Source organism: Salvelinus fontinalis, chromosome 33 (genome assembly GCF_029448725.1).
Source record: "Salvelinus fontinalis isolate EN_2023a chromosome 33, ASM2944872v1, whole genome shotgun sequence".
NCBI lineage: Eukaryota > Metazoa > Chordata > Actinopteri > Salmoniformes > Salmonidae > Salvelinus > Salvelinus fontinalis.
In genome coordinates this window covers 38,518,463-38,544,517 of record NC_074697.1, presented here as the reverse complement: position 1 = coordinate 38,544,517, position 26,055 = coordinate 38,518,463, and the positions used below count along the sequence as shown (strand labels likewise).

The window sequence follows — 26,055 nt, the reverse complement described above, 5'->3', positions numbered from 1 at the left end:
GTCAGCTCGCTTGCTCAGTCGCAGTGCACACAGCCAGTCTACAGCATCCCTACCAGCCTGCCTCTCACACTCACACACTCTCCATTCAGCTCCCTCATCCACAAACACAGATAGCAGAGCGACCAGCAGCTTACTCACTGAGCCAGAGCTAAGAGGAACAGAGAGCGCAGGGAGGGAGTGACAAATAAGGTTTATACGTACATAAAAGAATATGAGGATGCCAGTGCCCGCGCAGCGCCCCCTCTACCTCCTCCTGCTTCTGCTGAGTGCCGGAGGTGGGGGTTTCTCCTCCCCCCTTGATCTGCTGCCCCCTGCTCCGGAGGCGGCTGCCCCGGCTGAGGCTGACCCCACCCAGGCCACTCCCCTGCCTGACCCCTGCGAGGGACGGCCTTGTCTCAACGGAGGCGCCTGCTCGGCCCAACCCTCCGACCCGGAGACAGAGGACACTCTGCCTAACACCTGGGCTTACAGCTGCACCTGCACCTCCGGTTTCACCGGACGCAACTGTGAGGTGAGCCCGACCCACCTGCCTGTACCTGTCTGTCTGTCTGATATTATCCTGCTTGGTTCTATTATATTTGGACTGTTGATATCGATACAACATAATCTGCACTTCTCTTTCTCTCTTCTCCCTTGGAGATGGTTTTTAATGGGAGCATGTGCTCTGAGCGAGATGTGAAGGGGAGTGTTGCGTTGCTGTGGCAACAGGAGTAGAGAGGAGTAGCGGAGTAGGAGACAACCAAGTGTCACAGGCTGAGCAGGAGTATCATTGAGTTGTTCATAGTTAAAGGCATGTGGTTCATCAGCCTGAAAACTGACAGTGTCAATGAAATACATTGAAATTGAATTTTTTGTGTATTTGTGTGTGTGTGTGTTTGGTTCACAAGGATAGTACAACAAGGAAAGTTCTGACACTTCACTGTTCCACACAAGGAGAAAGTCAATTTTAGGCTTAGGGGTTAAGTTTAGGGTTAGGCTTAGGGGTTAGGGTTATGTTAAGGGTAAAGTTTAGCGTTAGGTTTAAGATTAGGGGTTAAGGAAAATAGGATTTTGAATGAGAATCAATTCTTTGGTCCCCACAAGGATAGTAAAACAAACGTGTGTGTGTGTGTGTGTGTGTGTGTGTGTGTGTGTGTGTGTGTGTGTGTGTGTGTGTGTGTGTGTGTGTGTGTGTGTGTGTGTGTGTGTGTGTGTGTGTGTGTGTGTGTGTGTGTGTGTGTGTGTGTGTGTGTGTGTGTGTGTGTGGTGTGTGGCCTACAACTATTGGCATTGACTGGGCCATTTATTCTATTATAGAGAACTGTTATCAATAAATGTGATCTCCTACGAATGACATGGTTGTCATTCAATAGTTATTGACTTTTCCCAGTGAAAATTAGGTTTTGACCCTCATTGAATTTTGTGACGATTCCTTACATCAGCGAGAAAATAACTTGACCAGTTATTCAAACAACTTTACCATCTATGCCAGTGGTAGAGGTGATGCGCTTGAATAAATGGCACGTGTGATGACACATCTGAGTGAATGACCTGAATGGTTGGGCTTTTTTCCTATGGAAAAGTCCATTGTCCTTGCTTCACATACCACTAGTCAGACTGACCTAAATAGCAGAATGTGTTTAGCATTTCAACCCAGTTCTGTGTAGTATTCCTCAAGGAAACCCACCCTCAGAGTTGACTCAACTATTCACTGCATGTAGTGAATACTGCGGTAGTTACAGTAGCAATAGGATTCAGTCTGTGAGGCCTCTGTCTGACTCATTCTGGTGTAAGAGAGTGCATCCACAAACGACAAACAGCAGCCAGCGTCATTGTATCTCATAACCAAACTACCAAGGTGACTCAGGGACCTTATTACTGTCTCCTTGGCTGTCCTTGTTTCCTACTCCTGGAATAGAAATGGATCCATAGAAATGGATCAGTTGCCGTTTGTTACTGCCACTCCGCTCCTCCACACCACAGGTCCGCCACTGCCAGCCTATGAGAGCAACTCTTTGGGGAGTAATTGATTTTTCTTTCCCTGTCCCACTCATCCCCTCTTTCTCCATGGCAACTTGAGCAGCAGTCAATAGGGATTCTGTAAGCAACCTGTTTTGTCGGCGGGACACACTGTCTGTTTGCGTCCTTCCTCCGTGCGTCAGACTCACACCACAGATGGAGCTGGGGAGAGAGACAGAAGGGGGAGAGAGAGAGAAAGCGAGAGAGAGATAGAGAAAACGAGAGAAAGAGAGAGAGAGAGAGAGAGAGAGAGAGAGAGAGAGAGAGAGAGAGAGAGAGAGAGAGAGGGAGGGGGGAGGGAGGGAGATGGAGAAAGAAAAATGTGAAATAGAAATCGAGAGAGATGGAGAAAGAGAGAAAGAGAAAGCGACTGACAATAAGAAACTGTGAGGTAATCAGTCAAACATCCTATCCTAAAGGAATCGTTTGTCCATTTTATCAAATGAGCTCAAGAGTTTAGGAGACTAAATCTGTGCTGGAGAGTAGGAGAAGAAGGTGAGATTTGATCTCGGAGGATGTGCCATTGTTCGATAGTGTCAGAGTCAGTTATGGGCTTCCGAGTGGCACAGTGGTCTAAGGCACTGCATCTCAGTGCAAGAGGCGTCACTACAGTACCTGGTTTGAATCCAGGCTGTAACACATCCGGCTGTGATTGGGAGCCCCATAGGGCGGCGCACAATTGGCCCAGCATCATCCGGGTTTGGCTGGGGTAGGCAGTCATTGCAAATAAGAATTTGTTCTTAACTGACTTGCCTAGTTAAATATATATATATATATATATATATATATATATATATATATATATATATATATATATATATATATATACATTTAAACCATCATGTCTCATCCTGAACTGGTTCAGATGGGAGCTATGGAGAGACTGGGTATCTAATCTAATCTAGTTTAATCTAATTAAACCAATCCATTTTCACAAATCAAGCACAGATGAGCTGTGCTGGGCTGGCCAGGATATGCATACACCATAGTTGCTGGAATCGTACTGGAAAGGACCATGTGAAAATATGATATCCGAGCCAGCACAGTATGGTTCAGGTCGGCCATATAGTGTGAATCAAGTGTACAGTAGTTGTTTGTTTCCCTGAACCTCTACCCACTCTAGTCTGTACCTATTGCTATTACCTGGTCCTATAGGGTTTGCTCCTTGTCGCCAGGTGAAATTTCTCCTGCTTGTGTATCCATAAGTTATTTGCCCATGACTCTCTAGGGCCATGGCTTATTCAGTATTGAAAGGCCGGTTGCGCTCTGATAAATGTGCTAAGATCCTCTACAATCAGGTTGTGTGTCAGTGTCAGGGACTCTGTAGAGTGTATCACTCCCTAAAGACAAGCACACAAGCAGCTCTTATTGGATTGTTCAGCCTTTCAGCATTATGAGACACTGAATAGTGGATTGTTGAGCTGGGTTCACTTAATCTCACTGCCCCAGCATTTTGTGTTTACCATTACAAAGTATACCTCTTTATTAGTATTTTGTGTTTACCATTACAAAGTATACCTCTCTATGAGGTCACTCACTTCCAATGATTCCTAGCGAGGATTTTGTTTGAGCTCTGCACTTTTCTGGAGATTGTGTGGAGGCTTATCATTAATGGAAACTGTTTGAGCTGGTACCAGTGACAGGTGGCTCTATTTATCCAGAACCACTAGTTAAGGGTGTTGTGTATCACAGCTTTGAACGTTTTCTGAATCTAGAGGTTGAGAGGAGTTTGTGCACACTACATTCTTAGAAAAAAAGGGTTCCAAAACGGTTCTTTGGCTGTCCACAAAGGATAACCTTTTTTTTGGTTCTAGGTAGAACCCTTTTGGGTTCCATGTAGAACCCTCCGTGGAAAGGGTTTCACATGGAACCCAAAAGGGTTCTACCTGGAACCAAAAAGGGTTCTTCAACGGGTTCTCCTATGGGGACAGCCGAAGAAGAACCTTTTAGGTTATAGATAGCACTTTTTTTTAGCACTCCCCCAACCCTCTCAGCACCAGTAACGGCTCCTTGCTGCTCCTCTGTCCCCCTCACCACCAGGGGAGGTCACTTAGTCCCCCTCAGTACCCTCTCCTTTGCACAGGACCTTGCAGAATACTAACATGTGGGATACTAGGAGAAGGGACTGTCCCATAGTGAGTGGTGGTTGTGACATGCTTGTGCCTCTCAGAGTCTCTGGGCTGCTGCAGATACAGAGCTATGGTGTTTTTTCTAGCGTTTCAGCGCCATCCAGTTAAGGAAAGCTCAAGGTGCATCGCCACACAGCCCTTTGGTCCTGGTCTGAGCTGCTTTGATATCCCCTGCTTGTTAGTGGAGCAGAAAGATAGAAGCCACAAGGAATATGGTAATACCCACACAGCTTTTTATCCAAACACTGCAGAGGGAGTACCGTACTCATGACAGCATTTACATGATCATTGCAGTGTCGTCGAGAGACTGTGGCACAGGGAGTGTACGGTGTTGTGTTTTGGGAGACGGCGTCATCTTTATCATCAGATCATAGTGTTTGGATTATAATTTATGTTGTTTTATTCCAATGCTGATAAGCCAGATAAGACTGCTTGCGGTCTGAGAGAGAATCAGCAGGTTGAACAGGAGATGGTCATGGTCACTCTCCCCCTGCGAACCGAACAAGAGTGATCGCATGCTCCCTTAAAATACCTTTGCTTAGAAAACCAGAGACGCCGTAGCCAGTATACACTAGTCAGAATTAATCTAAGATAATTCAAGAAATCTGTCATTCATTTTGACGTTTTTGCCGAGTATATCTTAGTCGGGCAATTTGACATCTAACGAAGATGTTTGTTGCAGTATTACTCAATGAAGAAATGTTCATGAAAACAAGCCGTCTCTCTTTGAATGACATTATTGAAGAATCCCTACTGTAGCCCAATCACTGACGAAGGGGCGAAGACTTCGGCTACCGACTTCGGCTATCAACTTCGTATACCGACTTCGGCTATTGACTTCGTATACCGACTTCGTATACCGACTTCGGCTATCGACTTCGGCTACCGACTTCGTATACCGACTTCGTATACCGACTTCGGCTATCGACTTCGTATACCGACTTCGGCTATTGACTTCGTATACCGACTTCGTATACCGACTTCGGCTATCGACTTCGGCTACCGACTTCGTATACCGACTTCGTATACCGACTTCGACTATCGACTTCGTATACCGACTTCGACTATCGACTTCGTATACCGACTTTGGCTACCGACTTCGTATATCGACTTCTGCTTGCCTCTAGAATAAATTGTGTGCCCGATCAGCCCCCCAAAAACTTACCATAGTCCAAAATGAACAAAAACGTCACAAAATTTCGCCATAATATATGCACAATCTCTTCCGACCTGCTTCATCTGGGAAGCATGTGGACACCTTAGGGGGCTGAGCACACATCTATGGGGGGACCCCGTGTTGAGGGTCAGCGTGGTGGAAATGTTGTTACCTACCCTCACCACCTGAGGTCTGCCCGTCAGGAAGTCCAGGACCCAGTTACAGAGGGAGAGTTCAGACCCAGGGCCCTGAGCTTAATGACAATATTCCTCTTATCCAGGTGGGATGGGGCAGAGTGCTGCGCAATGGTGATTGCATCACCCGTGGATCTCTTTGGGTGGTATGCAAATTGTAGTGGGTCCACGGTGTCAGGTAAGGTTGATCTATACAGTCCTAGTATCCCCCTGAACATTAGCAGCCGGGAGTATGAGTTCTACTGTCTGCAAGGCAGACAGCTGCAGACTGACAGTTCTGGACTGAAACACCTCGTTCTGCAGCCCTGCAGCTCTGCAGACGGTCTCCTCCTGTCACGCACCCTTTTGTCCTATAAGAAATAGAACAGCAGCATGGAACATTCTAGACTGCAGCACCCCTTGGGTATTCTACTCTCCTTGTCTCGCTCTCTACATTTTCTTCCTTTAATTTCCTCTCTCCCTCTTGCCCTCTTTATCTGAGTTTTATCTCACTCTGAAGTATCGTATCCCCTCTTTTTTTCTCTCAGCCGTGTTTGTTTAGTTTGGCATATAGAAGCTCGTATTTTAGTGAGTGATTTCTCTATACATTCTGGTAGCCTAGCGAATGTGCAGATCAGAAAAAATTATGTTGTTAATGCTAATTTCGAAGAACCCAGAAATATACATACCAACAATACAGTATCTGTCACTGAATACGATGAATCACCTTTTTTCCCCATCATCAATCATCAATGATTTCATATTCAGTGTGATGTCCTCTCGATCTGATGTGGCCCGTATTTCTGTGAAGAGAGCGCTCACTCGGCCAATTGCCTTGCTCATTTCCACATCACACATCACCTGCCCTTTTGATCTTGAGGAAACGTTGTGGCTGAGAGAGGTCTATGCATATAGATGGGGTCAATATGGCCAACCTTAATAGGCTCTGTGATGTTGTGCTACAATAGACCGAATCCAACTTGGCAACCTCACAACCCATCCCAATATGACCTGGTTGCCAGACTTCTCTATTATTCAATGACAAACATTGGGGAATTTGGCTAAAATCTCCAGCTGATCTGGAACTCAGACACCACCCTATCCTTTCTGGTCTTATCCTTTATTGGTGCTGTTGTCAGATCAATGTCAGTTCGGGTGCGGGATGGAGGACTGAAGAGAAGATTACTCTTTTTGTCTGTTGTCACAGGACAGAGATGTGTCTTGTTGCTCTGTCCTAGATAGAGAAAGGCTCTTTTGCCTGGTGTGTTTAGGTTTCTGCTCTGTCTGTCCTAAGTGCTATTTATATCCTCTACTTCCCTAGGCTTTGCGTCACAAGGCTGGGGGTAAAACGCATGCTGCTCTTACTTAGCAAGTACTCACCCTTTACCCTCCGTCCATCATGGTCATTAGTATACATGCCTCCTAATAATCATCAGTCATATTGTGGTTACCTGTGTGTGTGTGCGTGCATGTGTGCGCGCACGCGGAGACTGATACCACCAGCGAGTGTGTCATCCTCACCTGTACTTTTGCCCTTCGTTCTTCACGGGGAGGGTGTCTCTTAGCAACAGTGCAGCCAAATCTGCCTGCCATCTCCACTGAGTTATACACTACTCAAAAAAAGAAAGGGAACACTTAAACAACGCAATGTAACTCCAAGTCAATCACACTTCTGTGAAATCAAACTGTCCACTTAGGACGCAACACTGTTTGACAATAAATGTCACATGCTGTTGTGCAAATGGAATAGACAACAGGTGGAAATTATAGGCAATTAGCAAGACACCACCAATAAAGGAGTGGTTCTGCAGGTGGTGACCACAGACCAATTCTCAGTTCCTATGTTTCCTGGCTGATGTTTTGGTCACTTTTGAATGCTGGCAGTGCTTTCACTCTAGTGGTAGCATGAGACGGAGTCTACAACCCACACAAGTGGCTCAGGTAGTGCAGCTCATCCAGGATGGCACATCAATGCGAGCTGTGGCAAGAAGGTTTGCTGTGTCTGTCAGCGTAGTGTCCAGAGCATGGAGGCGCTACCAGGAGACAGGCCAGTACATCAGGAGACGTGGAGGAGGCCGTAGGAGGGCAACAACCCAGCAGCAGGACCGCTACCTCCGCCTTTGTGCAAGGAGGAGCACTGCCAGAGCCCTGCAAAATGACCTCCAGCAGGCCACAAATGTGCATGTGTCTGCTCAAACGTTCAGAAACAGACTCCATGAGGGTGGTATGAGGGCCCGACGTCCACAGGTGGGGGTTGTCCTTACAGCCCAACACCGTGCAGGACGTTTGGCATTTGCCAGAGAACACCAAGATTGGCAAATTTGCCACTGGCGCCCTGTGCTCTTCACAGATGAAAGCAGGTTCACACTGAGCACGTGACAGACGTGACAGAGTCTGGAGACGCCGTGGAGAACGTTCTGCTGCCTGCAACTTCCTCCAGCATGACCGGTTTGGCGGTGGGTCAGTCATGGTGTGGGGTGGCATTTCTTTGGGGGGCCGCACAGCCCTCCATGTGCTCGCCAGAGGTAGCCTGACTGCCATTAGGTACCGAGATGAGATCCTCAGACCCCTTGTGAGACCATATGCTGGTGCGGTTGGCCCTGGGTTCCTCCTAATGCAAGACAATGCTAGACCTCATGTGGCTGGACTATGTCAGCACTTCCTGCAAGAGGAAGGCATTGATGCTATGGACTGGCCCGCCAGTTCCCCAGACCTGAATCCAATTGAGCACATCTGGGACATCATGTCTCGCTCCATCCACCAACGCCACGTTGCACCACAGACTGTCCAGGAGTTGGTGGATGCTTTAGTCCAGGTCTGGGAGGAGATCCCTCAGGAGACCATCCGCCACCTCATCAGGATTATGCCCAGGCGTTGTAGGGAGGTCATACAGGCACGTGGAGGCCACACACACTACTGAGCCTCATTTTGACTTGTTTTAAACACATTACATCAAAGTTGGATCAGCCTGTAGTGTGGTTTTCCACTTTAATTTTGAGTGTGACTCCAAATCCAGACCTCCATGGGTTGACAAATTTGATTTCCATTGATAATTTTTGTGTGATTTTGTTGTCAGCACATTCAACTATGTAAAGAAAAAAGTATTTAATAAGAATATTTCATTCATTCAGATCTAGGATGTGTTATTTTAGTGTTCCCTTTATTTTTTTGAGCAGTATAGTTTACACACACAGAAACATAGACAGACATGCAGACACACACACACACACACAGATCTGAGCTGCAGACACAGTTTATCAGTCAGCATAACAGCATTTAATGAGGCGGTGTGTGATGATACCCAGTATGTTCTGTGTATTGGAGTACGTCCTGAACAGCTTTGCTGAGTCCCTGAGACACTAAATGGGGGCTTAATCTAAAGGAGGCCTGTTGTTTTACCTCAAATACCAAACACTCCATCTGCGGTGTCGATGAAAGAGGCCCTATGAGGAGACAGACACTGTATATGCCATGTAGCAGACGTTTTGATCCAAAATGGCTTACAGTCGTAAGTGCCTACATTTTACATATGGATGGCCCTGGGAATTGAACCCACAACCCTGACGTTGCTAATGCCATGCGATACCAACTGAGCCATACAGGATCACAAGGACAAGCAGGTAGACATATACACTACAAAAAGTGGAACGGCACTGTTGTTCATCTGATTGGTATCATCCAAAATGACACGTTGGTTCGTCCAACCTATTCTATTGAATTTGTCTGAAATCAAATAATGAATTTGAGAGATCAACGTGATCTCTCTCAGAAGAGTTGGAGAAGTGGCCTGCTGGCGGTGTGGCCTTCAGTTGGTTCTTTTTGACCACCAGTCTGTGGTGGCAGAATTTAGGTTGAGCTATTGTCACTTCTCAAGGGATATGTTCTGTGTTGGACTGTGATGTTATGCCTTTCATAGACTCCTGGTATATCTGCACCTTAACACAAGGCTATTGTGTTCCGGAACTGTTGCTTGTATAAAATAACTGTTGTGTAAACAAGTGATATGTAACCATTTATTCTTTGAGTTCTTCCCTGTGAAATCAGAGGTAGATCTCCCCTGAAGCTGCTTGATTAAAGTTTTTTATATTATATCATTATATAGTCCCTGCCTTAATCTTTGGATCGAATTTTCAACAAGAGACAGTGAATGTCATTCCAGGTAATGTGATCTGTTTTTGTATTATTTGTTCCCTGCCAGCACTGAATCTTAAATTATATCTGTGTAAGTACTGTGATACTAAAGAGCCCGGGAAGGTTTCAATTGATGAGATGGTCAACATTTGGTTACAATATTGTAACCAGTTAATATGAAAGTCTTATGTAAAGAAGGTGTTTGTAGTCATTATTTCATGTTATGGAACAAACTTAATATCTTGATTAACAGGAAATTGATTGAAACGCTTGTAATCTCAAGAAATTGGATAGATAATTCCAAAGTGAAACATCTACTTGAGTTGTGTATATAAAGTACCAGTCAAAGTTTGGACACACCTACTCATTCAAGGGTTTTACTTGTTTTTTAAAAATATTTTCTACATTGTAGAATAATAGTGAGGACTTCAACTCTATGAAATAACACATATGGACTCATGTAGTAACCAAAAAAGTGTTCAACACTTGGACTACTATTGGAGGTATTGTATCAAATTTTTTCCATGTGTATTACATTCCCTAAATCCCGTAACCACATTTCAAAGGTAGGTACAGTCTCCAATTTCCAAAATTGCAATATGAGCCTTTTGGCTAATAGAGTACAAAGAGAGACAGCTTTCCCCTCCTGGTTATTCCCATCAACTGTATTAAACAGATCGATCAGTGGGTCTGGGGCTAGAACTCTATCAAAGGCATTAGATAAGTAATCAAAAATGAGAGCCCAGTAAGCATGTAACTTAGGACATGTCCAAAATAAGTGTGTCAACGTCCCCTCGTCTTTCTTGCACATCTCACACAGTGGTGAGGTGTCCGGGAACATTTTATGCAGTTTCACTTTTGAGTAATGTAACCTGTGTATCACCTTAAACTGTACAAGATTGTGTCTGGCATTCACTGAACTGTGGTTTATATTCCTGAGAGCTTCTATCCAGTCCTCATCTGAGATTTCTGAACCAAGTTCTTGTTCTCAAGCCCTTTTAATAGTGTCTGTGGATACCTCTATGTGGGCCTGTAGCACACCATACAGTCTAGAAACCTACCCTTTTGAATGGGGTTTGACAAGGATCAGGCTATCTATTGCAGGATTATTTGGCTTAATGCCATACTGTGGGATATGTATCCTTAAGGAATTCCTGATTTGGAGGAATCTTGAAAAAAATGTGTTGTTGACATGTTAAACTTACCCTGTAATTGTTGAAATGAAGCTAACTGACCATCAATGTATAAGTTACCAATTGTTGTGAGCCCCTTCTCCCTCCACTGTGAAAACACCACAGCATCCAATGCAGGGTTGAAGGCATTATTCAGGCTTATCGGGCTGTCAATGTATACAGTGGGTATGTTAAGAAAATACCTCATCTGTTTCCAGAATGAGTGTGACAAATGACTGGATTAGAGTCATAAGTGGCTTTTTTCACACATGATGGACTATTAACAAGTGCAGGGAGTGAGGAACGTTGACAGGAGGCCTGCTCAATCATAAGCCATGAAGGCATATCATTCTGCCGCATTTTAGGTAAAATTTCCCTCACAAAAGACACAATGTTCAGATTAGCAGCCCAATAATACAGTTTAAAGTGACGAATGTTCTAAATTGAGTAATGTTCTAAATGGAGCAGATTGCAGAAATTGCATATCCACAGGCCGTGATATCGGCATCAATTCGCTTTTTTGCCAGTTTATCTTGTAGCCAGAGAAGGAGCCAAATGTGTTTATCATGTTAAGTAAGGGGGGAATATAAGTTTTAGGCTTGGACAAAAACAAAAGAACATCGTCTGCATATAGGGAAACTTTGTGCTGTGTCTTTTATTTTAACCGGAGCTATATCGGCACATGCACGAATGCGAGTAGCAAGGGGTTCCGTGGCTATAGCGAAGAGAGCAGGCGAAATAGGGCACCCCTGTCGGCAGCCCTTGAACAGTTGGAATGACTGCGACATTTCCTGATTGGTTACCACGGATGCCATTGGGTGTGCATAAATAATTCTTATCCAATTAATAAATTCCTTTCCAAACCCGAAATGCTCCAGAACCGACATCATATACTTCCAATCGGATCAAATGTCTTCTCTGCTTCAAGAGCTATTACCACTGCCTCAACTTTATGATCATGATACATTACGTTGAAAAGGCGTCTCAATTTGTAGTATATATGTCGGCCCGGGATAAAACATGTCTGGTCAGGGTGTATGATGTCAGAAATATATTTTTTCAATCGGTTTGCCAGTATCTTTGTCAACACCTTATTTTCTATGGGGAGTAACGGCACGGGGCGATACGACAACATCTCCATGGAATCTCTATATTTTTTCAATGTCAGTGCTATTGTAACCTCATACCGTGTTTGCGGGAGTTTGGCATTTTCTTTTGATTGTTTAAACATTCGCAACATAAGTGGAGCTAGACTGGCGCAGTACTTCTTAGAGAATTATATTACATATCCATCGGGCCCAGGGGCCTTTCTGTTTGGAAATTGTGCTATCGCTGTGCTAATTTCCTATAAAGTTATCCCTTCATCGAGTGCAGCAGCTGCCCCCCTGTCTAGTTTAGGAAGTTCATATTCAGTGAGAAAGCGTTCCATAGTTTGTGGCTCGGCAGCATCGCATTTTGATTGATATAGCTCTGAGTAAAACTGCGCAAAGCATTTATTAATATCCTGCGGATCTGTTATTATTTTACCCTTGTCTTTTATTTTGTGAATAGCTCTAGATGCCTGTACATGCCATAGCTGTCTTGCTAATACTTTCTGTGGTTTGTCACCCTGTTCAAAATAACTTTGTTGCGTTCTAGGAAGTAAAGAGCCCACCCGTTTCGAAAGGATGGTATTGTATTCATACTTCAACTTTGTGATCTTCTCAAGGACTGCATTCGAGGAACTCGTCCTAAAAACGTCCTCCTGTTCCCCTAACTCTCTTTCAGTTTCGCTCAGTCCAGTATTGGCGCGTTTCTTCCTCTCTGGTGTATAAGAAATACTGTAACCTCTAATCACAGCCTTCAGAGATTCCCAAAGGGTGGAGTCGTCACTTACCCCGTGTCGTTAGCTCCGAGGAAAAAAGCAATCTACTCCTTCAAATACTGACAAAAAGTCTCATCTTTCAACAGGTATGTGTCTAAGCTTCACGGTCGCCGACCTGTAGACATATTGTCGAGTTTCAGCACCATGGACAGAGGAGAGTGGTCCGTAATTAGAATGGGGTGATAGGTAACCAACGCAGCTGCTTAAATTAGTTTGGAGTCCAACAAAAAATAGTAAATTCTGGAATATGATTTATGAACTGATGAAAAGAAAGAATAATCCCTGTCTGTTGGTTGTGTCAGTCTCCTAATATCAACAATGTTAAGGTTTGTCATCAATGTATTTAGACAGACACTGGCATTTGATTGTTGAAGTGACCTTGATAGGTGTTTATCTAAAAGAGGATCTAACGTACAGATAAAGTCACCTCCAACAATAACACTTGTATCCGAGATATTTGGTATGGCCTTAAATACCCTTTGAAAAAATAATGGAACATCGAAGTTGGGTCCATATAAATCAGGGGTGTCAAACTCATTCCACGGAGGGCCTAGTGTCTGCAGGTTTTTGTTTTTTCCTTTCAATAAAGCCCTAGACAACCAGGTGTGGGGAGTTCCTAACTAATTAGTGATGTTAATTCATCAATCAAGTACAAGGGAGGAGCGAAAACCCACAGACACTCGGCCCCCCGTGGAATGAGTTTGACACCTGTGATATAAATTGACCAAGGTTATTGGTTTCGAATTCAGTGTACCAGCAACAGTAATATACCGAGCATTAGGATCTGAAATCGAGGATGAGTAAACAAAAGGAATGTTTTTTTCTTATCGGGATTGCTACCCCTCTCGCTTTTGCATCAAAGTTAGACTGGTATATCTGTTTCAGGGTTTTCTCTATGTCCTGTAGCCTGGCCTCGTGATCGACTGTCGTTTGCTCAACCTCATGCACCCTGCCCTTAGTTGCCTTCAGTTTCAGTCAATACTCTGAGAAATTGTTTTATTTAATCCATTTTAGAATACGGCTGTAACGTAACAAAATGTGGACAAATTCAAGGGGTAGGAATACTTTCCGAAGGCACTGTATAAACACGGAGTGATCAAAAACACTATGAACACCTGCTCTTTCCATGTAGATAAAGGGGAGAGACAGGTAAAATAATGATTTTTAAGCCTTGAGACAATTGAGACATGGATTGTGTATGTGTGCCATTTGGGGTATAATAAAAAAACAATTACGCATTCCTGCGCCTGTCTCCCGAATCATTGTTACCAACATGACACAAGCTAAGGCTTAACAGGGCTCTTTTGTGGTATTTTTACTGTCTGTCAGGCAGCAGGGACGAGTAGGTATATAGGTCAGAGTGAACAGGCACCTCATATATCAATCATTATGGTGCATGAAATAGATCGTCACCCAGGCCAGCTGTGATTGGCTGTCCTCCATCTAGTAGAGGAGCTCTGGGAGCGAGTGACTGGGCATGACCGTGTGTTGACTGTGTGCGGATGTTACACACTGATTAACTGTAACACACACACACACACACACACACACACACACACACACACACACACACACACACACACACACACACACACACACACACACACACACACACACACACACACACACAAACACACACTTCATCCCAGTCAAAATAGGTTTATTCAACCTTTTGGTATTTAGCTATCCCCAGTATGGTGTGCATAAAGAGACAGCCAGGTAATGACCTGTGAGGTCACCACACTATGCCCAGAGAGAGACGTCAGACTCTGGTATAAATAGACCACTGCTGACAGCCCGCCCCTAAATTCCTCACCCCCTCATTCTCCCTCTGTCTCTCTCTTACTCTGTTATCTCTCTCTTTCGTTCTCTCTCGTTCTCTCATTGTACTCAATTATCGCTCTTGCTGTCTACCTCTTTCATCCTCTCCCATCTCTCTTTCTCTCTTTCTTTCTTGCACGTCCTTGCTCCCTTTCTCTCTCCTTCCCCATATTTATACCTCTTGATCCTCTCTGTTGGCTGGTAATCTACATTTGGGTTGAGTGGGTGGGATTGTGACCTAATTTGTGGTGATCTATTAGAGGAGTAAGGGATCCTTACATAAGAACGTCTTACAGTATACATGTGTTATTTTTAACGATGTTTGATTTATCATGCTCATTATGTCTTTTTAGTCATGTTGATGAAACTCTAGAGCACGACAATTGAGGAAAGAGGGGAAGAGATCAAGTGAGGGGGGAAACGAGGAGGGAAGACGGGAGACAGGACACAAGGGCTTGTATTACAGTTTTTTCCAATTGCTAACATGCATTGGTCAAAACTGAAGTCACATTGTCAAAACTCTTCACACAGTCAGCGAAACAGAAGTGTACGTGGACCAAACTGTGAATCATTTGTCATTGCTTTCACACAAAATGCATTCAATGACCACATTCTCCGAAATCCATGAACTCTTTTCTCATTCATACTCCACCACCTGCAAAACTATATATTTGCAGCACATTTTCAAATGCCAAAACTGTTAAAAACACATTCAAAACAGAATAATGGCAAATGTCGTGCATTTCTGCAGTACCAAGTTTGAAACATACAGTGGCTTGCAAAAGTATTCACCCCTCTTGGCATTTTTCAGAATTTGTTGCCTTACAACCTGGAATAAAAATAGATTTTTTGGGGGGGTTTGTATCGTTTGATTTACAAAACACGCCTACCACTTTGAAGATGCAAAATATTTTTTCTTGTGAAACAAACAAGAAATATGATTAGGCCATTCCAAGACATTTAGATGTTTCCTCTTAAACCACTCGAGTGTTGCTTTAGCAGTATGCTTAGGGTCATTGTAATGCTGGAAGGTGAACCTCCATCCTAGTCTCAAATCTCCTGAAGACTGAAACAGGCTTCCCTCAAGAATTTCCCTGTATTTAGCACCATCCATCATTCCTTAAATTTTGACCAGTTTCCCAGTCCTTGCCGATGAAAAACATACCCACAGCATGATGCTGCCACCCCCATGCTTCACTGTGGGGATGGTGTTCTTGGGGTGATGAGAGGTGTTGGATTTGTGTCAGACATAGCGTTTTCCTTGATGGCCAAAAAGCAAGAATTTTGTCTACTCTGACCATAGTACCTTCTTCCATATGTTCGGGGAGTCTACCACATGCCTTATGGCGAACACCAAACGTGTTTGCTTATTTTTTTCTTTAAGCAATGGCTTTTTTCTGGCCACTCCTCCGTAAAGCCCAGCTCTGTGGAGTGTACGGCTTAAAGTGGTCCTATGGACAGATACTCCAATCTCCACTGTGTAGCTTTGCAGCTCCTTCAGGGTTATCTTTGGTCTCTTTGTTACCTCTCTGATTAATGCTGTCGTTGCCTGGTCTGTGAGTTTTGGTGGGCGGCCCTCTCTTGAAAGGTTTGTTGTGGTGCCATATTCTTTCCATTTTTTAATAATGGATTTAATGGTGCTCAGTGGGATGTTCAAAGTTTCGGATATTTGTTTTATAACTCAACCCTGTACTTCTCCACAACTTTGTCCCTGACTTGTTTGGATAGCTCCTTGGTCTTCATGGTGTCGCTTCCTTGGTGGTGCCCCTTGCTTAGTGGTGTTGCAGACTCTGGGGCCTTTCAGAACAGGTGTATATATACTGAGACCATGTAACACTTAGATTGCACACAGGTGGACTTTTTTAAAACTAATTATGTGACTTCTGAAGGTAATTGGTCGCACCAGATCTTATTTAGGGGCTTCATAGCAAAGGGGGTGAATACGTACGCCAACACAACTTTGAGTTGTTCATTTTTAGATTTTTTTTAGACACGTTTTTTTCCATTTCACTTCACCAATTTGGACTACTTTGTGTATGATATGTGTACTATTACGTGTTCCACCACCCATTTTATTTACATATTTAAATGTCCATGTGGGCTCTGTTATGTCGGTAAAACCACCCGCTCTCTCAAACAGAGAATTAGTGAACATAAGAGTTCAATCAGGAGAAACGAAAGGGTTTATCCAGTCGCTGTACATTTCAATGACCTGATGCATGACATTTCCACCTTTAGATTTTGTGGCATAGAGAAAGTTAAGATATCAGACAGGGGAGGAGATATTAATAATACTCTGAGTAAAAGATAATGTTTTTGGATTTTCACCCTCCAGACATTATTTCCTAAAGGACTTCATGATGAAATGCCTATGTATGTTATGTTGTGAATTTGAACATGAAATATGTGTCTATTGTAGATTACTCTGACGTTGTTCGTACGATGTACCCAATGGCTAATGAAAACTTGCTATGTCCTCATTGAGGTTTTACAGACTTGTTCAATACGCCTTATTTATAAACTTTTGTAATATTTATGAAATGCATATTGTTATATTTGGTGGCACATATTTGTTTTTCCTTTGCCTCCAACCCCCTTCGATGTGTAGAACGGATGTGGGTGGGGCCAGGTCTACATAAGGGTGCAAATTTTAAAAAATCACAAAAGCTCTGACGAAGGCCGTGTGGCCGATACGTAAGCTTATTAAATATCGGTGATACTATCAAGAGCAGTGTGCGGTTTTGTTCAATTGTTGCCATGCACCTGCAAATAAGATTGCTCAGATGTGCGAGTGCCTTTTGAATTTTGTATGTCCATTACATGAAATCCAAATAAAAATCCATTTAAATTAGAGGTTGTAATGCAACAAAATAGAAAAAACACCAAGTTGTATGAATACTTTTGCAAGGCACTGTATATAGAACATCTCAGCAGAATATTTAATCATTCCAAACACAGCTGATTGCAATTTCAGCTGAAAGCCTACCCAAGTGTCCTGTTTTTAGTCTCGTTACCAAACAGACAAAGATGACGGCTTCGGAATGATTTAGTTTGGAAACATGGATCGAGGAAGACAGTTTGGTGGGGAAAGAAGAGTGGCAGGGAGAGGGAGAACGCGTGGAGGACAAAGGAGAGGAGGACCAAGAGCGGTGGTCTCTGATGAGATAAGGGCCACAATTATTGACCATGTTGTAAACCATGGTCTCTCTGAGAGAGGCCGGTTTAAGGGTGCAACCAAATCTGCAGCGTTCAACAGTTGCATCAATAGTACGCATTTTCCGGCAAAACAACAGGTGAGATGTGCATCCTTCAATGATAATTTAATTGAACTACATATTACAGTACAATACAGTATGTTCACATTTTTACATGTACTGACATTTTGAAATATATTGACTGTTTTGTGTTATTCAGTAGGATCCCAAGGTTGCCTCCCACAGGAGGGAGAGGAAGAATATTATCAGATGCGCAGGAAATTGCCATTGTTGACATGGTAATTAGCAACAATGCAATAAAACTGCGGGAAATTCGAGACAGATTGCTGGCAGACATTATTACTTTTGGGAATGTGAATACGGTCAGCACAACGACAATTGCCAGAGTCCCAGAGGAAGATTAAATAAGGATGAAGCTGTAGGGTACACTGTACCCTTTGAGAGAAACTGTCACGCCCTGACCTTAGTTATGTTTGTTTTCTTTATTATTTTGGTTAGGTCAGGGTGTGACATGGGGGATGTATGTGTTTTGTCTTGTCTAGGGGTTTTGTATGTTTATGGGGTGTTCACTAGTCTAGGTGTTTGTATGTCTATGGTTGCCTAGATTGGTTCTCAATTAGAGGCAGCTGTTTATCGTTGTCTCTGATTGGGAACCATATTTAGGCAGCCATATTCCGTTGGGTATTTCGTGGGTTATTGTCTATATGTAAGTTGCCTGTGTCTGCACTTGTTTAATATATAGCTTCACGTTCGTTTGTTGTTTTGCATAGTTTGTTTAAGTGTTCTTCGTTTCGTTAAATAAATATAAGAATGTATTCTTATCACGCTGCGCCTTGGTCCTCCTCTCTTCATCCAAACGACGAACGTGACAGAAACGATGAACGTGTGAAAGAACTCCGGTATCAATATGTCTGTTCAATAAACAAACGGTACATACACAGCTATGCATAATGTAAAGTATTGTGAATTTACTGTATTTTAGAGAGTAATGGAGTTGGAAGCCAGGCAAACTGCACGTACATTCATCTTTGAGGATGAAGCTGGATTCAACCTGGCAAAAACACACCGCAGGGGAAGAAATGTGATTGGACAGAGAGCAACCATGGATGTCCCATGCCAGAGAGGAGTTAACATCACAATGTGTGCAGCACTGTCCAATGATGTTTTGCTGTTACACAAACCTCTCATTGGCCCCTACAATACAGAGAGGCTCATTTCTTATCTGGATGACCTGCATAATCAACTTGTGCCAGCGGAGGAGAGAGGTGCAAGAAACTCCCCTACTTCGTTGTTGTGTGGTATAATGTGGCATTCCCCCACTCTGCTGCAGTCACAGACTGGTTTGCTGCACATCCCAGGATGTCAGTACTATTTCTGCCTCCATACTCCCCCTTCCTAAACTCCATAGAGGAGTTTTTCTCTGCATGGAGGTGGAAGGTTTATGACCACCATCCACATGACCACATGTCCTTACTGGATGCCATGAATGTGGGGTGTGGAGACACTTCTCCTGAAGACTGCCAGGGTGTGGAGACACTTCTCCTGAAGACCTCCAGGGTTGGATTAGACATTCCAGAAGATACTTTCCAAGATGTATCGCCAGAGTAAACATAAGATGTGATGTTGATGAGAACTAGAACCCTCACAGTACTGTACAGTATGAGTGATTATACTATACATGTTGATGAGAACTAGAACCCTCACAGTACTGTACAGTATGAGTGATTATACTATACATGTTGATGAGAACTAGAACCCTCACAGTACTGTACAGTATGAGTGAATATACTATACATGTTGATGAGAACTAGAACCCTCACAGTACTGTACAGTATGAGTGATTATACTATACATGTTGATGAGAACTAGAACCCTCACAGTACTGTACAGTATGAGTGTTATACTATACATGCTGATGAGAACTAGAACCCTCACAGTACTGTACAGTATGAGTGATTATACTATACATGTTGATGAGAACTAGAACCCTCACAGTACTGTACAGTATGAGTGAATATACTATACATGTTGATGAGAACTAGAACCCTCACAGTACTGTACAGTATGAGTGATTATACTATACATGTTGATGAGAACTAGAACCCTCACAGTACTGTACAGTATGAGTGTTATACTATACATGCTGATGAGAACTAGAACCCTCACAGTACTGTACAGTATGAGTGATTATACTATACATGTTGTTTTTTTGTAATTATTATTGCAGCCCTGGAATATCCGGAATTTGTTTTTCTTTGAACTTTTTATTTTCACAACTAAATTACTAAATGCAAAGATATGGAAAAAAGAAAGGCTATTGAAGCAAATTGCTGAATGTCTGATTCATTCTTGTTACATATACTTTAGTACAGTCAAAGTGAAAAGGTGTTATTCTTATTCTATAATGAAATACGGATTTATGTGAAAAACCATTCAACTTCAAAGAGAAAAGTTCCTCTTTTATGTAGTGCTCCTTGTTAGTGTTTTTTAGATCAGTGTGTTATGAGTGACAATGTATGTTTTCTGAGTGAGAATTGTTGCCAGTGTTATGGTCGAACAAGCTTATTTTGAGACATGAAGTGTTTTGGTGGTTTGAGTGAGTTTTGGAGGTCAGATGAACTGTTTGGCCAAGATGCATGTTAGTAATGAAGACCGTGTGAAGAGTTTTGAAGAAGTGGCTTCAGTATTGACCGATGCTTGCTAGCAATTGAAGAAAACTAATGCAACAAGACTGGTGTTTCCCCCAGTGTTTGAAGGTGTTTATGTGATTTCCATGGATCTGATTTTTAAGCGCGTCCTTTGATGCCACAGACCAGAGGGCTCAGGGGGAAGTGAGTGTGTGAGGGAGGGCCAACTCTTTCATGTGCAGAAATAGAGAACATTAAAAACTAGCTTGTGTCCGTGTGCTTTCCAGCCATTCAGGGAGCCTGATAGGCTGCCCCGTAGGCCTCTGGTCAAAGGTAGTGCACAATATAGGGAATAGGTTGTCATTTGGTACACACCCTATGTCTTCCATGATTGTAAGTTGTTAGTTCTGTGTGGTAACCAGGTTATAACCAGGTGAGAGATAGGTCTCTACTCGCACCATATAAGCAAACAATTAAATTGATAGAACCTACAAGCTATCTTCAATATTAAAGCTGATCCACCCCCTCCTGGTCTACAAGTTTTTTCTAAGTGGGTCATGTGGCCGGGACAAACTCCTGGCCCTATGAGTATTCACTATCCCTCCACCCAGATTGAGTCTGATGCAGCAGCCTTACAGCATGGTAGTTGGTACTGTAGTTGTCATCTCTCTGGGTGGGTTCTCCTCAGGATTTCAGATTCTATTTCGGAATGTACTTTTCTACTTGTTCTCACCCAAGTTCTCATAGTCTCTGACAGGTGTCAGTCTCTGTCAATCACCCGGACAAAGACAGACTCTGGTGGAGTCTGAAATGATCATGCTTTGATCGCAGACTAACAAAGGTTGACAGGAATCTTTGCCAAAAAGACTTGTTTCTCTGTTAATATTAACTCTGTCTATGTAGTGGAATGGCTGTCCATTACAATGATGATTGCTTTCACTAGAGAATGTATGTCTGAGATTCAGATGGGACACGATGTTGGCTGTGTCAATGCAATGTCTGAAAGACATAAAAAGGAACTTGAGTTTCGGTCAGTAGATCTTCGGTCTAGACCTTCATGACCCAAAAAGCACCAATGTTCAGGCTTATTGTACTGTGTGTGCGCGCGCCTGCGTGCGTGCATGCATCATTAGTGGTATATTGACCTGCCGTGTTTCACATCACTCTACTCCCTAAGAGTTACTGCCTATCGGAGACAAGATCCAGGTTTGTCGCTAATGAGTAGTTTAACACTCCCTCCTCTGCGTTCCACCTGACGGCTCTAATAAATCACATCTCCAGTCCGGTCTGGTCTGGATTCTGGAACACTGGCTCTAATAGAAGCAGCTGCTGGACCTCCAACTGGAACATTTTGGAACGTTCTCTCAATATTCTGTTCCAAAGTTCTCTAACATTTGAGAACGTGTGACTGATGCGGATCGAATCCAGGACTCCTGCATGCCCACAGCAATGTTTTACCCTGCTAAACCAAAGCTTATGACATGCTCTCTAAAAAAACATGCTACAGAGAGAGTATGTTGATCTGCATGATGGGAAACACTGAGGCTAACATACACTATAAGGAAGGACATGTTGTTCTTCTCGTGTCATACACATACTGTAGCTGTTGTGTACTGTAGCCTGTAATGTAGCCTATACTGTAGCCTGTACTGTAGCCTCTAACCTGTACTGTAGCCTGTAATGTAGCCTGTACTGTAGCCTGTAATGTAGCCTGTACTGTAGCCTGTACTGTAGCCTGTACTGTAGCCTGTACTGTAGCCTGTAATGTAGCCTGTAATGTAGCCTGTACTGTAGCCTGTAATGTAGCCTCTAACCTGTACTGTAGCCTGTAATGTAGCCTGTACTGTAGCCTCTAACCTGTACTGTAGCCTGTAAAGTAGCCTATACTGTAGCCTGTAATGTAGCCTGTACTGTAGCCTGTACTGTAGCCTGTACTGTAGCCTGTACTGTAGCCTGTACTGTAGCCTCTAACCTGTACTGTAGCCTGTAATGTAGCCTGTACTGTAGCCTGTACTGTAGCCTCTAACCTGTACTGTAGCCTGTAATGTAGCCTATACTGTAGCCTGTAATGTAGCCTATACTGTAGCCTCTAACCTGTACTGTAGCCTGTAATGTAGCCTATACTGTAGCCTGTAATGTAGCCTATACTGTAGCCTGTGTTGTAGCCTGTACTGTAGCCTCTAACCTGTACTGTAGCTGTTGTGTAATGTAGCCTACACTGTAGCCTGTGCTGTAGCCTGTACTGTAGCCTCTAACCTGTACTGTAGCCTGTAATGTAGCCTATACTGTAGCCTGTAATGTAGCCTATACTGTAGCCTCTAACCTGTACTGTAGCCTGTAATGTAGCCTATACTGTAGCCTGTAATGTAGCCTATACTGTAGCCTCTAACCTGTACTGTAGCCTGTAAAGTAGCCTATACTGTAGCCTGTGCTGTAGCCTGTACTGTAGCCTCTAACCTGTACTGTAGCCTGTAATGTAGCCTATACTGTAGCCTGTGCTGTAGCCTATACTGTAGCCTCTAACCTGTACTGTAGCCTGTAATGTAGCCTATACTGTAGCCTCTAACCTGTACTGTAGCCTGTAATGTAGCCTATACTGTAGCCTGTGCTGTAGCCTGTACTGTAGCCTCTAACCTGTACTGTAGCCTGTAATGTAGCCTCTAACCTGTACTGTAGCCTGTAGCCTGTACTGTAGCCTATAACCTGTACTGTAGCCTGTAGCCTGTACTGTAGCCTGTACTGTAACCTGTAACTTGTACTGTAGCCTGATAAGAGAATTTTGTTCTCCAGGTTCATAACCCTATTTAAATATATTACTCAGTCTGCAAACCAGAATTTGTAAGATCCTGGTCGAATGAAACAGATGGAGGCCCAGCTAAATAGTCAAAAAGGTTTATTCACGGAACGTTCTAAAGTCAGGAATACAAAACAATTCATTTTATACTGACTTCTCACGCCCACACATTCACACAACCATACGCACACACACACACACACACACACACACACACACACACACACACACACACACACACACACACACACACACACACACACACACACACACACACACACACACACACACACACACACACATATATACAAACAGACGCACACACACACACACATATGCATACAAACAGACGCACACACATGTCCTGCTACCCAGACGCCAGAGATTGGTGACCTTGTCCTTGAGACGTACTCCCTGTTATTTTCCCAAATCTCTAGTCAGGTCGGCACCAAGCTCAGACAGTCTGTGTTTATAATACCATAAAGACATATTGTCTTTACCCTAATTCTGATTAGGACTACACATTTATTGATTATGATGTTATACATTCTAATCACTTCCATACAATTATATGTTTCAGGGCGGAATATTCGAATCATTCAATTAACCGTTAATTCTCCCCTAACAAGCCTGTTCAGGTTTTTTTTAACCTGCGTCATGAGATGACACCCTCCAGAAAGTATCTTTGTCCCCGGTGTGTTAATGCTCCATCCCTGACCGTCTATTATTGAGTCCTTTCCCCCCTCTTTATTTAAGGGAATCCTGTTCATTCTCGGGGTCACTATCCCAATTACATTTATCTGACAGAACAGCTTCATTAGTGTGTGTTTGTTTGTTTATTTGTGTGAGCGTGCTTGTGCCGTGTGACTGACTGACTAGCGAATTTTACCTGCATGCTGCCTCCATTTCCTAATTATGCTCCATCCCAAAGCAGCCAAAAGGAGAGAATCAACAGATTGGTGTGAAGGTAGTTCTCAGACTCCACCATGTTTTGCGGGGGAAGACAGGGAGGAGGAGGAGGGGTGGAAGGGATGGCGAGCGAGAGCTCTAATGAAGATGGGATAAAACGGCAGTAGTGTGACGGTGGCAGGGGAGTGCTAGAGTAACAGCACACCATCTCCTGTGTTGTACTAAATAAAGGATACATTAAGTGGAGAGCATGCTGTGTGGTTACTGGCCATATGGGACCAGTGTTGATGACCGAATAAATCAAATCAAATTGTATTGGTCACATCCACATATTTAGCAGATGTTATTGGTCACATCCACATATTTAGCAGATGTTATTGGTCACATCCACATATTTAGCAGATGTTATTGGTCACATCCACATATTTAGCAGATGTTATTGCCGGTGTAGCGAAATGGTTGTGTCCCTAACTCCAACAGTGCAGAAGTATCTAACAATTTACAACAATACACACATCAGCCTCCTGGATAACAGAGATGAGTGCTACAGGGCAGGATTGTAACTCCTAGAGCTCTGTGATGAATGGTGTATCAGCTCTGTCAGTATGAACAGTGAACACTGGAGGACTCTGGTGAATAGTAGATTGGTTCTATGGAGTGGGGTTGTTGTGATGAGAGGTTGTGAAGGGGGTGCCTAACTGGAGACTCTCTCTAGCTTGGACTGTTACTCATTTGTCCATGGCACACCATCATTAGGAGTTACAGTGCATTCGGAAAGTATTCAGACCCCTTGACCTTTTTTTTTTACAGCCTTATTTAAAAATGTATTAAATACATGATTTTTCCTCATAAATCTACACACAATACCCCATAATGAAAAAGCAAAAACAGGTTTTAGAATTATTATTATTTTTAAATCTTTTTAAAATGAAATACCTTATTTACGTAAGTATTCAGAACCTTTGCTATGAGACTCAAAACTGAACTCAGGTGCATCCTGTTTCCATTGATCATCCTTCCACTGATGTTTCTACAACTTGATTGAAGTCCACCTGTGGTAAATTTCATTGATTGGACATGATTTGTAAAGGCACACACCTGTCTATATAAGGTCCCACAGTTGACAGTGCATGCTAGAGCAAAAACCAAGCCATGGGGTCGAAGGAATTGTCACTAGAGCTCCAAGACAGGATTGTGACGAGGCACAGATCTGGGGAAAGGTACCAAAACATTTCTGCAGCATTATGGTCCCCAAGAACACAGTGGCCTCCATCATTCTTAAATGGAAGAAGTTTGGAACCACCAAGACTCTTCCTAGAGCTGGCCGCACGGCCAAGCTGAGCAATCAGGGGAGAAGGTCCTTGGTCAGGGAGGTGACCAAGAACCCGATGGTCACTCTGACAGAGCTCCAGAGTTCCTCTGTGGAGATGGGAGAACCTTCCAGAAGGACAACCATCTCTGCAGCACTCCACCAATCAGGCCTTTATGGTAGAGTGGCCAGACGGAAGACACTGCTCAATAAAAGGCATATGACAGCCCGCTTGGTTTGCTAAAATACACCTAAATGACTCTCAGACCATGAGAAAAGATTCTCTGGTCTGATGAAACCAAGATTGAACTTTTTGTCCTGAATTCCAGGCATCACGTCTGGAGGAAACCTGGCACCATCCCTAGGGTGAAGCATGGTGGTGGTAGCATCATGCTGTTGTCATGACGTCGCCTGCTTGGGTAGTGCAAACCCCATCCCCCTCTCCCTGCCTCTCCCTTTCCTACCACAACCCATGTGGTGATCACAGAGAGATGTCGTAAATTCCTGAGAATCTCCTCGTGGCCAAACAGTATTATAGACAGAGGGTAATCTTTCAGGACAAAGGAATTTTCTTCCACCTCACAGAACTGGGGTACGAGCATATTTCATGTTCCTGCAAAAGTAGGAAAGATCGGTGAAGATCCCAGCTATTAACACGTCCATTTGTCCCCATGTGGGAAACTCAGGAGAGACTGTGGGACCACATTACCATACCACTGTTTATATAATAACCTCAGATATGAGGTTTACACCTGTT

At 43.4% G+C, this 26,055-nt stretch overlaps 1 protein-coding gene across 1 annotated transcript in view; it reads left to right on the top strand.

Annotated features, from left to right (window-relative positions):
• LOC129832191 (delta and Notch-like epidermal growth factor-related receptor) overlaps nucleotides 1–26,055 on the top strand; it is a 75,693-nt gene continuing 49,638 nt past the window's right edge. The window contains exon 1 of the mRNA XM_055896051.1: nucleotides 1–511. Within this exon, the coding sequence (XP_055752026.1) occupies nucleotides 212–511 (300 nt within the window). The 5' untranslated portion in view covers nucleotides 1–211. The remainder of the gene's footprint in view (nucleotides 512–26,055) is intronic.